Below are 15,128 nucleotides of genomic sequence, written 5' to 3'. Positions count from 1 at the left end.
GCAGTCATTATCCCTTTGGTCATCGAGACTTTCTCTTAAATTTGTTGATGTCTATGGGCCTCGCTTTATGTAGATATGGGTGGTATGTCACTGAATGCCAGCTGAACTTCGTAGCAACTGGGACTACATCCAATCAGCCCTGTAAAGAGTGAGTGAGCCCTTGGCTTTTCTTTCTGTGATATGACAGGGCATGCGTCCCAGTCCGTGCTGTTACATCCGAGGAACCTGCTGCTGGGGCTTCTGTGTCTTTCCTGACTGCTGGGGGTGCCGCCAGCTTGCCATTTCCTCTAGGAGCAGCTGCCTGCCCTACCTGGAATGGTTAGAGCTGGAGCTTTTACCTTCCCCCTGGGCTAGCTGGAGAGCACATTATATCAGAGATCTACTTAGAGATCTATTTTGTTGCCATCTTTTTGGAATTTGAAAATTAGTCTTGAGTCAGATTAATATTTTTAGGAAGAGGCAGAGGTATCAGCACTGGTGTGCCTCTTGTGTGCTCATTGATGTGCTTGGCATAGCAGTTGCAGCACAGGCTTGGGTGCCTGGGGCCGAAGGTTGAATCCCTTGGCAAGTTACTTGTACTCTTTGACCTCAGTTTACACATCCTGCAACATTTGCACAGGGATGATAATTGTATCCACCTCATCACGTTGCTGTGAGTAGAAATGGAAGTAATCCATGTAAAATTGTCCAGCTCATAGTAAGCATTGAGTAAGTGTCAGCTGTTGTTGGTTTAACTCCATTTTACCTTTACTACAGCCTTGAGACGGGGGCATGACTGTCCCCTAATTACAGATGGGAAAACCAAAGCTTAGAGAGGTTAAGTGAGTTGCCAGGTGTTGCATAGCCAGGATTTGAACTCTGGTTTTACACAGCTAGACAGTTGTGGTCTCAGCATTCTTTTCTATCTTCCAGTGGCACAGAGAGAATCACAGAAGCATCTATTATCTTTAAGCCATATATCAATTTCAGGCAAACTTAATTATTGGCTTCTGTGGCATAACTCATTCTTCACTGGCCTCCTGTCAGAGGCCAAAGGACCATGCCTTGTTTCAAACAGAGGAATGATCAAGTTTGGGGTCCTTGAGAATGACAGTGCACTTTGCCAGGGACTCTCTAATGTGCACATTCATTGGCACTCAGCATCTGTCAGGGAATGATGGAGAAGGGCCACAAGGCTTCAGAGTCCTGGACAGCTGTGCCACCTCCTGGGATGAGCTGCTTGATGCTTCTGAGTGTTGATTTCCTTACTGACTTTCATTAAGTACCTAGTGTCTGTCAAGCACTGAGCTAAGCACTAGAGAGATGGAGGTGGCCACACACTGTCTTTGTCCCTTCTTTTCCAGAAGAGTCTTCCTTCTTTTCTAGTCCTTGTCATCCCTGTCCTTATCTCCCCCAAAATACAGATAAAGGGTTCAGGGAAGGTGTGGTCAGTATTGGAAAGAGAGTGCATAGCCAATTCCATCTTTCCCTTCTTCAGACACTGACTTCTGAGACTGGAATACTTACAGCTTTGGAAGGGATCTTAATTTATTGTATTTTCTTAACTCATTCCTATTGTATTTCCTGGAAATGCCTTTTCTTATCCTTCATTCCTTACATATACAAATCCTGCCTATATGTTAAGATCTAGTTCAAGTTTTGTATCCTTTAAAAATTATCTCCCGGGACACTTCCAGGCCCTATTTCTTTACAATTTTCCATTTCTCTGAAGCTGTCCTGTTCAATCTAATGATCATGTAACTGTGTACTAAGTTCAAGTACTCAGTTAGTTATTGTTTCACAAGCCCGAGTTTGCGTTTTTGAATAGACAAGTGTATCCCTCTTTCCTATTCCCAACAGACCCTAGTCCATGGTACCTGGGCATGCAATAATAGGCACATAATAAGTAAATTCTTGTTGGTTGTTTGCCCACCCTATGGTAAGAAATTTGAGAGGTGTGCTGTTGTTTTCTTTATCTCTGCATCCCAAGCACCTACCACAATATTTGGCACATAGTAGGGATTTGAGAAACTGTTATTAAGCTGCAAAGGATATTTAATGTGTGTGAAAGTGCCTTGGGTAGTACCTAGCACAGAGTAGGTGCTCAATAAAGTTTTCTTGATTAAGAATTAAAGAATTGGCTGGGTGTGGTGGCTCACGCCTGTAATCCCAGCACTTTGGGAGGCCGAGGCGGGCGGATCACGAGGTCAGGAGGTCGAGACCATCCTGGCTAACATGGTGAAACCCCATCTCTACTAAAAATACAAAAAAATTAGCCAGGCGAGGTGGCGGGCGCCTGTAGTCCCAGCTAGTCAGGAGGCTGAGGCAGGAGAATGGCGTGAACCTGGGAGGCGGAGCTTGCAGTGAGCCGAGATCGCGCCACTGCACTCCAGCCTGGGCAACAAAGCGAGACTCTGTCTCAAAAAAAAAAAAAAAAAAAAAATTAATTAATTAAAGGATGGTAGAACTGCTACTAATGGCATTTTACTGTGGCTGTCTAACCTCTAAAGACTCACCATTTCATTTAAGTTCTTTAAAATGGGTTTCTCCATGGGCTCAGCAAAGGAGTTATACAGAACACTGAGGAAAAAATGAAAACAAACAAAAAAGAAGTTACTCAGAGACCATAATCAGCCATTTATAAACCTTCCCTAGGCGATGCTTGAGTATCCAGCCTCTGATTAGCCACTGCCCAACCGAGGGCTCTCACTCACCTGAGTTCTCCGGAAAATGAGACATGGGCATGGCTCACTTGGGCGTAGCAATCTTGGAGCTTCAGTGTAGGATGACCAAAGTCATTTCGGGTTAGGATGATGATACCAGTAAAGTAGACTCCGGAGAGAAACAAATCAGCTCCTCCTGTGTCTTGGCTGTTTAGAGAAAAAGTGCAAGGTTATCCAAGCCTGAGTCAGGCACAGAGATGGACCTTGTTTCTCTGATCATCCAGAGACTGGGTAGCTCCTGGACTGCAGTGACTTTGTCATGTTCACCTCTGACTTCCTTGCACCTACAACAGGTAGGAGCAGAGTGCTGATTGAATATTCACAGAACAGTCGAAGTACTGAATATGTGAAAGCTAACAGCTATGGGGATATTCTAATGATTTCACCCTGAGTGCTCTAGCCCTGACAGTGATTGAGCTTGCATTGAGCACCCTTCATATACAATGTTTGTTTAGGGAGAGAAAAGCAAGGGTAAGACTGGCAACACTTTATTCAGGAGGGACATAGATGAGAAAGGGAGGCTTAGATGTAGTCTGTGAACTCCTTGAGGGAGTGCATTGTGTGTTACTCATTTCTGTGTCCCCAAGACTTAGCATGTGGCCTGACAGAGTAAGTACTCAATATATGGTTGACGAGTCATTGAATAAATAAATGAATACATGAATCTATGTTGCTGTGGGGAACGTGTCATTTCTCTACAATCTACAAGACTGGAGTTCTTGAGATGGGGGTAAATGCATAGTAGGCACTCAATAAATGGTTGTTGACTGACTTAGTGGATGAAAGAATGTGTTTTCCTGTGGCACCAACCAAGGCAGACCTAAACATTACGCCCAGAACAGTGATTTACACATTGTAACTGGCCTGTAAAAGTACTTTGAATCTGATTTCTTCCTTCTATACGAGGGTGCAAAGGCCCTTCCACTTGGGCTTGGGCTTACGCTGACTACTAACCTTCAACCTCTGTGTGAGGGAGAAAGGCTCCACTTCCCATCAGTTACTCTTGCGGATGGGGAAGTGTGTTGAATGGCTGGCTCAAGATCATACAGTGATTTGTGGGTGATCTAAAAGGTTGAGCATGCATCTGTTTCTCTGATAGTCAGGGACTTCTAGTTCTTAGAGAATCTTAAATGACATTTGATCATATGCTCTACCTTTAAGGGAAGAATGTTTTTCACCCCGATCCCCTAGCAGGGATTTCCTAATTTAAGCCTCACCTGGGAAAAAAAAAATTCTTTTGAGAAAGATTGTTAATAGTGAGGGAAATAAGTCTACTGCCAAAAACATTGGTGAATTTCTACATTTTCCATTTTTGCTCACGTTCCCCCAGAACAGCTGCAGACATTTCAGTGGAATACTCACAAAAGTGGAGACTCGAACTCCCAGTCTGTGCTGATGTTGGCAGTGCCGTGGTTGGTTAGCGCTTTGATTCCCACCCCAGGCACAAAAGCCAATGAGGTATTTGGAAATGAAAAGGCCCTGATTTTTATACTGTAAAACCAGAAACAGAAGTTAGGGCAACTCTTCCAGCTTCTCTCTTCAATCAAGCAAACTTGGGAACACAGTTGCAGAACTCTTACCATTGAGGCCATTGTGAATTCCTACAGAGAAAAGAACCTCCCGTCTTCAGGGCTGTCTCTGGGAACTGCCTCCTAATTCTCCTCAAACTCTTACCAGGAAGTCCCTTGAATTCAGTTGATGAGGGAAATGAGCAAGTTTAGAAATATATATATATATGTAATTTTTCCTCTCTCTCTCTCTTTTTTTTTTAGAGACAGGGTCTCATTTGTCACCCAGGTTGGAGTGCAGTGGTGTGATCATAACTCACTGCAACCTCGAACTGCTGGGCTCAGGTAATCCTCCTGCCTCAGCCTTCCAAATAGCCGGGTCTACAGGCATGTGCCATCACACTTGGCTAATATTTTTTATTTTTTTTTGTAGAGGCAGGATCTCATTATGTTGCCCAGGCTGGTCTTGAACTCCTGGCCTCCAGCAAGCCTCCTATCTCAGCCTCCCAAAGTGTTGGGATTACAGGCATGAGACACCTCACCTGGCCTAGAAATATATTTGTAAATAATCAAACAATATACTTGTTTAGTTTATTTAAAGACAAAAAGAAGGCACAACATTGCCATCATTATTTTCCTTCAGCAGTTCCAGTGTTTCACAAAAGGGGTGATATTCATATTTTGCATGACACAGCTATTTTTTTTCTTTTTCTTTTCTTTTCTTTTCTTTTTTTTTTTTTTTTTTTGAGATAGAGTCTCACTCTGTTGCCCAGGCTGGAGTGCAGTGGCATGATCTCAGCTCACTGCAATCTCCAGTTCCTGGGTTCAAGGGATTCTCCTGCCTCAGCCTCTCGAATAGCTGGGACTATAGGCACATGCCACCGCACCTGGCTAATTTTTTGTATTTTTAGAGAGATGCGCTTTCACCGTGTTAGCCAGGATGGTCTTGAGCTCCTGACCTAGTGATCTGCCCACCTCGACCTCCCAAAGTGCTGGGATTATAGGTGTGAGCCACCGCGTCCAGCCCTTGGCACAGCTATTTTTGTAGAGGACTGTCATACACATTACAGGACATTTGGTGCATATGCCAGTAGTAGTGTCCCTCCCCACCTGTCATTGGGACAATCAGAAATGTGCCTTCCTCCTATTTCCAAAGGTCCTCTATGTGGACAATATCTTTGTTAGTGGAGAAATTTAGAGAGTTGACTTCCCCTAGGATTCCCTGGGCTGTCAAAAGGGTAACTAGGAGGCAGTGAGTTGCATGTAATCTGCAAAGGTAGATGGCCACATGCATTATAAGAAATTATTATGAACGGCTGGGCGCGGTGGGTCACGCCTGTAATCTCAGCACTTTGGGAGGCTGAAGTGGGCAGATCATGAGGTCAGGAGTTCGAGACCAGCCTGGCCAACATAGGGAAACCCCATCTCTACTAAAAATATAAAAATTAGCTGGGTGTGGTGGTGCGTGCCTGTAGTCCCAGCTACTCGGGAGGCTGACGCAGGAGAATCGCTTGAACCCAGGAGGCGGAGGCTGTGGCGAGCCGAGATCTCCCCACTGCACACCAGGCCGAGTGACAGTGTGAGACTTTGTCTCAAAAAAAAAAAAAAATTATTATGAACATCTATTGAGTGATTGCTACCTGCCAGGCATTGTGGTAAGTGCATTACATGCATTAGCTCATTTTAACTCTCACAGTAATCCTGTGAGGCGGTTGCTGTTTTTGCAATCCCCATTTCAGAGATAAGAAGATAAGAAAAGTGGCTGAAGTCGTATATAAGTGGCAGAACCAGACCTGGAACCCTCCTCAGTCTGACTTCAGACTGTACGCTTCACCATGAGGCTATGCCACTTCACAGATTGCGCAAAGGGTGCTTGACTTGGAGCCAAGTTTAGCACCAGCTGTAAAAACTTGGGCAAGACACTTAACCACATTCAGTCAATCACTCAGAAGAAGTGCTACTGACAGGTAGGTGGGGGAGACAAAAGGAGTTCATCTGTGAATTATTGCACCCAAGAAAGGTACTGTTGTGAACAAAGATTAGGAAAAATTTAAAACATAAATGTGATAACTGATAAGAAACAATTATTTACTCATAATATTTCCTGTTCTATGCATCCTTTCCTACCTAGTCTCTGTCACACATCCTGAGTCCCACTGTGGGAGATTCATTTACTATATCTTGGAAATATTTTAATTTTGATACATGCATGTCTAACCAATTCTTTATAACTGCTGCAGAGTATTTCAAACTGTGGATGGATGTCCCATTTCAAAAAAAATCATTCCTATGTTGGTGGACATCTAGGTTCTTTCTAGCACTTCTGTATTATACACAATGTCACAGTGAACATCCTCATACATACTCTGCTTGTGTATATGTACTTCTCTCTCTCTCTTTTTTTTTTTTTTTTTTTTTTCTAGAAGGAGTCTCCCTCTGTCGCCCAGGCTGGAGTGCAGTGGCATGATCTTGGCTCACTGCAAGCTCCGTCTCCCGGGTTCATGCCATTCTCCTGCCTCAGTCTCCTGAGTAGCTGGGACTACAGGCACCCACCACCACGCCCGGCTAATATTTTTGTACTTTTAGTAGAGATGGGGTTTCACCGTGTTAGCCAGGATGGTCTCGATCTCCTGACTTTGTGATCTGCTGACCTTGGCCTCCCAAAGTGCTGGGATTACAGGCATGAGGCACCGCGCCCGGCCGTGTACATGTACTTCTCTAAGGAGGATGCTGAGAAGTGGAATTGCTGGGTCAAAGAGCATATAGATGGATGGATAGATAGATTGATAAGCACACACACACATATATACACATAGATACACACACGCACATATATATATAAGATTACTGTATTTTTACTGTCCCTTTTCTATGACTAGATATGTTTAGATATAAAAGTACTTATCATTGTATTACAATTGCTTACAGTATTCAGTGCAGTCACTTGTTATACAGGTTTGTAGCCTAGGAGCATTAGGCTATCTCATACAGCCTAGGTGTGTAGTTAGCTATACCATCTAGGTTGTGTAAATACACCCTATAACATTTGCACAATAATGAAATCACTTAATAAGGCATTTATCAGAACATATTCCTGTTGTTAAGCAATGCATGACCGTAATTTAAAATCTTGTAGTAATCACATTTAGAAAGGGGAAAGAGAGGTGAAATTAATTTTCTTAATATTTTTACTTAAGCCAATATATCTAAAACATTGTCATATCAACATGTGACCAATATAAAAATTACTACTAATGAGATATTTTATTTTCTTTTTTTTAAAAATAAATTTTCAAAATCTGGTATGTATTTTATAATCACGATACACCTTAATTCAAACATTGGCTTTTATGAGAGATACTGACCTATGTATGTTTAGCGTCCCAAATCCAAAATTTTTAAGAGCTGACATGATGCTCAAAGGGAATGCCCCTTGGAGCATTTTGGATTTTTGGATTAGGGATGCTGAACTGATTAGGAAGTATAATGCAAATATTCCAAAATTCAAAACAATTACCAATCTGAAATACATCTTGTCCCAAACATTTTGGATAAGGGATACTCAACCCGTATTTAGATTTGGTAACATTTTCAGTTGAAAAAGTAATCTTACAAAATTGTTGCAAACATACTTAGAAGCTTTTCAGTAGCCAAACTGAGCATCAGTTTTTATAATTAAAATTAATGAAAATTAAATAAATAAAAATGTATTTCCTCAGTTGTACTAGTTGCATTTAGTGTTTAATAGCCACCTGTGGCTAGTGGCTACTGTTTAGACAGCACAGGCCTAAAACTGTTGTATTGATTTATCTACCCTATCGAGCAATGCATGAAAATACCTGTTTCTACCCATCTCCACCTACACATGATACTATACAATTCTTCCTGTACTTTTCTGCTGTGGCATTATGATTGTAATCGAATGTTTTGTAAATATATATTTAATGTTCATCTCTCCCACTGGACTTTAAGGGCAGGTATGTTGTTCACTACAATATCCCCTATTGCTTTCTTTGTTTGAGACAGGGTCTCACTCTGTCTAGGCTGGAGTGCAGTGGCGCAATCATGGCTCACTGCAACCTTGACCTCTGGGGCTCCAGTGATCCTTTCACCTCAGCCTCCCATGTCACTGGGACTACAGGTGTGCGCCATCATGCCCAGCTAATTTTTTTGTATTTTTGGTAGAGATGGGTTTTCGCCATGTTGCCCAGGCTGGTCTCAAACTCCTGAGCTCAAGTGATCCTCCCACCTCGGCCTCCCAAAGTGTTGGGATTACAGGTGTGAGCCACTGCGGCCAGCCTAATATCCCCTATTCCTAGGACAAGGCTTGGTATGTAGTAGGTGCTCAATAAATACTTATTGAATGGCTAACTTTATACAGACCAGAGCATTAGCCAGGAACTTTCCCTAAGTCACCATCTCTCTTCCTTGTTGTCAAAACCTCTTGGTTTTGGGCTGGGTGTGTTGGCTCACGCCTGTAATCCCAGCACTTTGGGAGGCCAAGGGTAATGGATCACTAGGTCAGGAGATCGAGACCATCCTGGCTAACAGGGTGAAACCGTGTCTCTACTAAAAATACAAAAAAACATTAGCCGGGCGTGGTGGCAGGTGCCTGTAGTCCCAGCTACTCGGGAGGCTGAGGCAGGAGAATGGCATGAACCCGGGGGTGGAGCTTGCAGTGAGCCGAGATAGCACCACTGCACTCCAGCCTGGGCGATAGAGCAAGACTCCATCTCATCTCAAAAAAAAACACAACAACCCTCTTGGTTTTATCTTTGACAGCAGGGGAATGATCACTTCAAAGGGTCGGAGAGCAGGGAATTATCACTGGATTGTTAAAATCTTTAACAATTGGGGCAAATTGTGAATCACAGTCACACAGAGAACCCCTTAGAAAAGCTTGACTCTCCCTTGACCTTTAAGACTCAGCTCCAGATGGACAAAGCTACCCTCTCCTTATACGGCCTTTGGGGCTTTTGCTGGAGACTATGGCAGAGATTGTCAGTTGCTGTCTGAACTTCCAATTCACTTTCTTCCCTAAACATCCCTGATTTTATTGGGAATGATAAAGTTGTTTGGTTGGAAAACTAGTTTTCCAGTCTCCCTTGCTAATAAATGTGGCCATATAATTAAGCTCTGTCTATTGTTGGTTAGGCAGGATCTTATTAGGGTAGAGCTTCAGAAAAACTCATTAATAAAGAAGACTGACTCAGCTTTTAAGAACCCCTTTGCCCTTGTCTCTTCCTCCTTTTAGCTATCTGAAACATGATTTGATGGCTGGAACTGCAGTGGCCATATTGAGCCATGAGGCAAACTTGAGAATAGAAACCAGAGCTAAGGATAGCAGAACAGAAAAAGATAAGAAGGCTGGATTCTGATGAAATTGCGGGGCTTCCATAGGATTCCTTCACTGTTTCCTTTGAGTTTCTTATAAGAGGCAAAATGCTCTTCTCTTTTACTTACTTTGAAAAATTGTAGTTTACGTAATCAACCTTTAGAAATTCAAGAGACTCAGAACCCCTTAAATCTGGGAGGTTCTTTTCTTTTAGCATTCGCTCAATTATCTCCATTCCAGCTTGAACACCTGTGAAGGAAACAAGAAAGTATCTGTTGATAATGACAAAGATAATAACAACATAATAACATTAACCACACAAATACAATTTATTCAGTAAGACAAGCCCTTAGATAACCTAGAAAACGGCAACCCCACAAAGTGGGTATTATTGTCCCTGGTTTACAGATGAAAACTCTGGTTCTCAGAGAGGCTAAGGAACTTGTCCAAGACCATGAGAAATTTTCATTATGTCGGGAGGACTAGAGAGTTTTATCACAGGACAGTGTGAGAAGAAAAGTATAACATTTTCTTCAGGCCAGGAGCAGTAGCTCATGCCTGTAATCCCAGCACTTTGGGAGGTTGAGGTGGGAGGATCGCTTGAGCCCAGGAGTTTGAAACCAGCCTGGGAAACACTAAGACCCTGTCTCTACAAAAAAAAAAAAAAAAAAAAAAAAAAAAAAAAAAAAAAAAAGATTAATTAAAAATTAGCTGGGCATAATGGTGCATGCCTATAGTACCAGTGACTCAGGATGCTGAGTTGGAAGGATTGCTTGGTCCTGGAGATTGAGGCTGCAGTAAGCCATGATTGCACCGTTGTACTCTAGCCTGGGCAGTAGAGTAAGACCCTGAGCCTCAGAGAAGTTCACTGTTGCCCAAATCATATAGCTAAGAACTGGGGGAGCCAGTGGTCAAATTCAGACACTTTGGCTCCAGAATCTGTGTGCTATGGACAGTTCCAGAAGGTTATTCTACACTCTTCTTTCGTTTCAGATTCTTTAAGCTCAAGAATTTTTGGCCTGAGGTTCATGGGCTGTAGGAAACTCCTGAACCACCTGAAATTCTAATAAAAAACTGTGGGTGACTTGTGTGTGCATATGTGTCTCATTTTGGGGGGGAGAGAATCTACATTTTCACCAGATTTCTCCTGATATTTTTAAAAAGTTACTAACCACTGCTTTTGTTTCATCCTGGAATAACCCATCAGCTTCTTTGTATGGAAGCATCACAGAACACATTTCTCTGAGCTCACTGGGGAAAGGAGACCTTTCCCACATTAAAGAGCTTGAGAAAAGTAACTTCCATAGTTAATGAAGAACATTTACTTTCACCCTTTTCAAGGAGGAAATACTGCCTTTATCCCTTATTTTGCAGTTTAAGTTCCTTTCCAGTTATTCTATCCCTGTTGGGGATGACAAAGAGCAGGTTTTATCCTCTAAAATGCCAGAAAAAAATACTGCAATATGGTGATGCAAAGATAGATATAAACAGTGTGAAGATAGATACTACCAGAGAGCTTAGGTTCGAATCCCAACTTTCCCACTGAATAGCTTGTGTGACTCTGCAAGTTACATAGCTTCACTGTCCCTTACTTACTGCGCTGTGTTTGGACACTCCTCCCATCAAGTTGACTCTTTTTTAGGCAGCACTTTCTTCTCAGCCATCTTAGGAGTTTCTGCATAAGGTACTGGATCACCCCACAGTAGAGCTTGTCTCAGTCAGGAGACAGCCCAAGTTATGAGCTGTTGAGTTTGGGTCACAGACCCCACCTAGTGGGCCTGAGGTCTGGCTTCTGAAAGCATCCAACTCACCATAGTCAAGTGCCCTCTGAGTAATCCTTGCCTTGATTCCAGGGTAAATGGTCTGAGAGGATGAGAGGCAGAGATGCCACAGGAGGAAACATCCCCAGAGGACTGGGATTGTCTTTGTACACATCTGAAATTAACCAACAGTTATGGTTCCTTTATTATCCTTGACTTTCTCTTTGGTCAATGAAATCCAACATTTCTAGGTTTTCTCATTTTTATTGTTTACTTCCAGAATTCAATCCATCCATTCATCCATCCATCCATCCATCCATCCATCCATCCATCCATCCATCCATCTATCCTTCCATCCATCCATCCATCCACCCACCTATCCACTCTCCCAACCATCCATCCATTCATTCAGCAATCATTTATTGAACCACTCTCCCAACCATCCATCCATTCATTCAGCAATCATTTATTGAACACACCAGAATGTGTTCTAGGTGCTGAGGGTGTAGTGTTGACCTACACATGGCCCCTGACCTACGCTTTTCACAGACTAGTGGTGAATCTGCATCCTTCAGGGCCAGCTCCATGTCCCTCTCTGTGAAAACTTCCCTCACCAAGTCATTTTACCCTGGGCTCATCACACTCTCCTCTGGGATCCCACCACACTTTACACAATGCATATGCATCCATTAGAACATCTGACACACCATGTTGTCTGTTTGCAGGCAGGACTCCTCCTCTCACCCTGGTTCAAGCCAGTACCATTTCACATAGATTTTTGTGATAGCCTCCTTACTGGTCTCCCTGCTTTGGCCATTGCTCCTTTCTGGCCATTCTCCACATCACAGCCAGAGTGAGTCTCTTAAAATGAAAGTTAGATCATGTTACTCCCCACCCCCATTAAAACCCTTCAGTGGTTCCCCATCTTAGTGTAAACGCCAAAGTCATTTCATCAGCTACAAGGTGTAGAGGGCCTTGTAGCTGATGGAATGACCCTGTGCCTCTACTTCTTCACTGACCTCTGTCCTTAACACATACACCTGGCTCTCATGGTCCCAGCATCACTGGCTAACTTGATCTTTCTTTAATGATCTAAGTAGCCTGTATGCCAGGATCTTTGTATTTGCTCTCCTCTCTTCCTGGCCTAATCTTCCTCAAAGAACCAGGTCTTGCACTTCTTCAGATACCTCCTCAAGTGTCATCTCAGCAAAGTCTTTCCTAGCCTCTCTATGCAGAACACGGACACTTTCCCTGTGGCCCTGTTGTTATGACCACCATTGCTTTATTTTCTCCAAAGCACTTATCGTCATCTAGTGTAGTATCCAGTTACTGATGTGTGTATTGTCTGTCTCCTCTACTGGAATTTTTAGGCTTCGTGGGGAAGGACTTCGTCACTTCAGCACCCTGAATAGCAAGTGGCACACAGCAGCCATTAGGGAACTACTGAATGACAGACTGAATGAATGAATGAATGAAGTCTCTTTCACAAGCTTTGAATTGGGCCATGTGTGCCTTATGGGTTCTCCAGCATCTGGGGAAGCCCTTGATCTTAGTATACACCATCTGGTATTGTGACTGTCTTTTTACTTGTCTATCCCTTTGTCATGGGGATTGTGTCTTACTTCGATAACTCTGGAGTCCAGTACAATACCTGGCACATAGTAGGCACACAACAAATTTTTGGTTAAATAAACATTCTCTGCAGAGAGGGACCACATCTTCTTTACCATTATATCACCCATACCTGGCATACATGAATGATTAATGTAAGTTTGTTGAATAGACCAAACAAATTAATGCCATCACATTTTCTTGAGAGATGAAGCACAGGCCCCCAACAGCAGCAGTAATTTGGGTTTCTTTTAATGAAAATCAAGTGAGTAATGCATTCACAGGCCTTGTTTCTAGTTTGGAAGTTACAATCTGGGTAAGCTATCACTGCTGCATTTACACATGCAAAAGATTCACAGGTGGCAGGTACCACTGTGCTAACACACAAACATGAAACAAATCAAGGAAGGCCCAGGAAGGTGACCTTGTGGATGAGGTCAGAGAGGAAGAAGTAGGCCAGGTGTGGTGGCTCATGCCTATAATACCAGCACGTTGGGAGGCCAAGGCAGGAGGACTGCTTGAGCCCAGGAGTTTGAGACCAGTCTGGGGAACATGGCAGGACCCCATGTCTACAAAAAATAAAAAATTAGGCCGGGCGTGTTGGCCTACGCCTGTAATCCCAGCACTTTGGGAGGCTGAGGCAGGCAGATCATGAGGTCAGGAGATCGAGACCATCCTGGCTAACACAGTGAAATCCCATCTCTACTAAAAATACAAAAAATTAGCTGAGTGTGGTGGTGGGCGCTTGTAGTCCCAGCTACTCGGGAGGCTGAGTCAGGAGAATGGCGTGAACCTGGGAGGCGGAGCTTGCAGTGAGCTGAGATCGTGCCACTGCACTCCAGCCTGGACGACAGAGCGAGACTCCATCTCAAAAAAATAAAAAATAAAAATAAAAAATTAGCTGAGGGTGGTGATGCACACCTGTAGTCCCAGCAACTTGGGAGGGTGAGGTGGGAGAATTGCTTGAGTCTGGGAGGTGGAGGCTGCAGTGAACTGTGATCATGCCACTGCACTCCAGCTTGGGCAACAGAGCAAGATCCTGTCTCAAAATAAAATAAAAGAGGAAACTGTGAAGGCCATGTGTTTAGACAGAGGGTAGGGTCCGGCCAGGTGGCCAAGTAAGGATTCAGAGAGGACTAGGATTCAGGCACACCCTGGGTGAAGGAAAAGAGGTCATTGTAAGAGGTGGAGCACTTGGCCAAAGTAGGTGAGAGGTTTGATTACGGGGGGTGGGTAGGCTTTAAGGCGAGGCCATGGAGGTGGGAGTGGGGCAATGTAGACAAAGGGAATTTCTAGAGAATTTACTTGATAAGAACAGAGAAGTCTGATTAGGGATGGAAGTGTCCAGGCAAGGCCACTGCTAGCCTATTTTGGGCTTTTGTGTGAAATGGGAAAAGGTGCCCCTCTGGAGAGATGCCAGCCTCTTGGCACAAAGTAGAGCCAGTGGAAAGCATTTTAGGAAAACCCCACACCAGTGTACGCAGCTGGGTGGGAGGTGGAAGGGCTATCCTATGTACTCATTGGGCTGGAATTTTGTCTAGTGCAAAAATTCCCCAACTTATACAGGGGGCCTGTGCTCAGATTAGTGAATGCTCATGTGGGTATTTTGCTGGAGGCCAAAAGGTTTAGAAACAAGGTCTTAACCTGTCTGTGCATAAGTTCATCTTCAGGTCTGAGAAGGCTGGCTGGGTCAACCTAATTACATCCCTCACCTGATCTCCCAGGAGCCCCCTCTACACCCCACCATCCAGCCAAACTGAACTACTGGTCCTTAAACACATGCCATGTTTTCTGCCTAATGCTATTGCCTATGTTTTTCCCCTCCACCTACGTCTGCAGAAACCCTGCATATCCCTAAGGCCCATTTAAAACACTGTCTTCTTTCTAAAGCCATTTATGACTTCTCTGAGCTAATTTCATTTCCTCTTGAACCCTTGATAAAAATATATATTTTTTATGTGTGTGTTTTTTATGTGTGTGTGTTTTTTTATGTGTGTGTGTTTCTTCTTTGGTTTATTATTTGCCTTCCCTGCCAGAATATAAGTACATGAAGGCAGAGACTGCATCTGGTTTGGAGGTCCTAGGTCTGGCTCAGTACCTGGGATAGAGTGAGTGACTGTTAAGTGTTGGTAGAACGAATTGATGAATATAATAAATGAAGGAATATCCCTTACCTTACTCTATCATGTATTACACTTCTTCACAGAGATGG

At 43.4% G+C, this 15,128-nt stretch overlaps 1 protein-coding gene across 2 annotated transcripts in view; it reads right to left on the bottom strand.

Annotated features, from left to right (window-relative positions):
- BPIFC (BPI fold containing family C) overlaps window positions 1-15,128 on the bottom strand; it is a 60,644-nt gene that overhangs the window by 32,608 nt on the left and 12,908 nt on the right. For both annotated transcript variants that reach the window (XM_050745867.1, XM_050745868.1), the window contains 5 exons: window positions 11,357-11,480; window positions 9,674-9,794; window positions 4,065-4,193; window positions 2,694-2,849; window positions 2,496-2,559 (listed from right to left, as the gene is read on the bottom strand). In XM_050745867.1, the coding sequence (XP_050601824.1) occupies window positions 2,496-2,559; window positions 2,694-2,849; window positions 4,065-4,193; window positions 9,674-9,794; window positions 11,357-11,480 (594 nt within the window). The remainder of the gene's footprint in view (window positions 1-2,495; window positions 2,560-2,693; window positions 2,850-4,064; window positions 4,194-9,673; window positions 9,795-11,356; window positions 11,481-15,128) is intronic.

The sequence above is a fragment of the Macaca thibetana genome, chromosome 10, assembly GCF_024542745.1.
Source record: "Macaca thibetana thibetana isolate TM-01 chromosome 10, ASM2454274v1, whole genome shotgun sequence".
Classification (NCBI taxonomy): Eukaryota; Metazoa; Chordata; class Mammalia; order Primates; family Cercopithecidae; genus Macaca; species Macaca thibetana.
The sequence above is the reverse complement of the archived record's forward strand: the minus strand, read 5'-3'. Positions and strand labels throughout refer to the sequence as shown.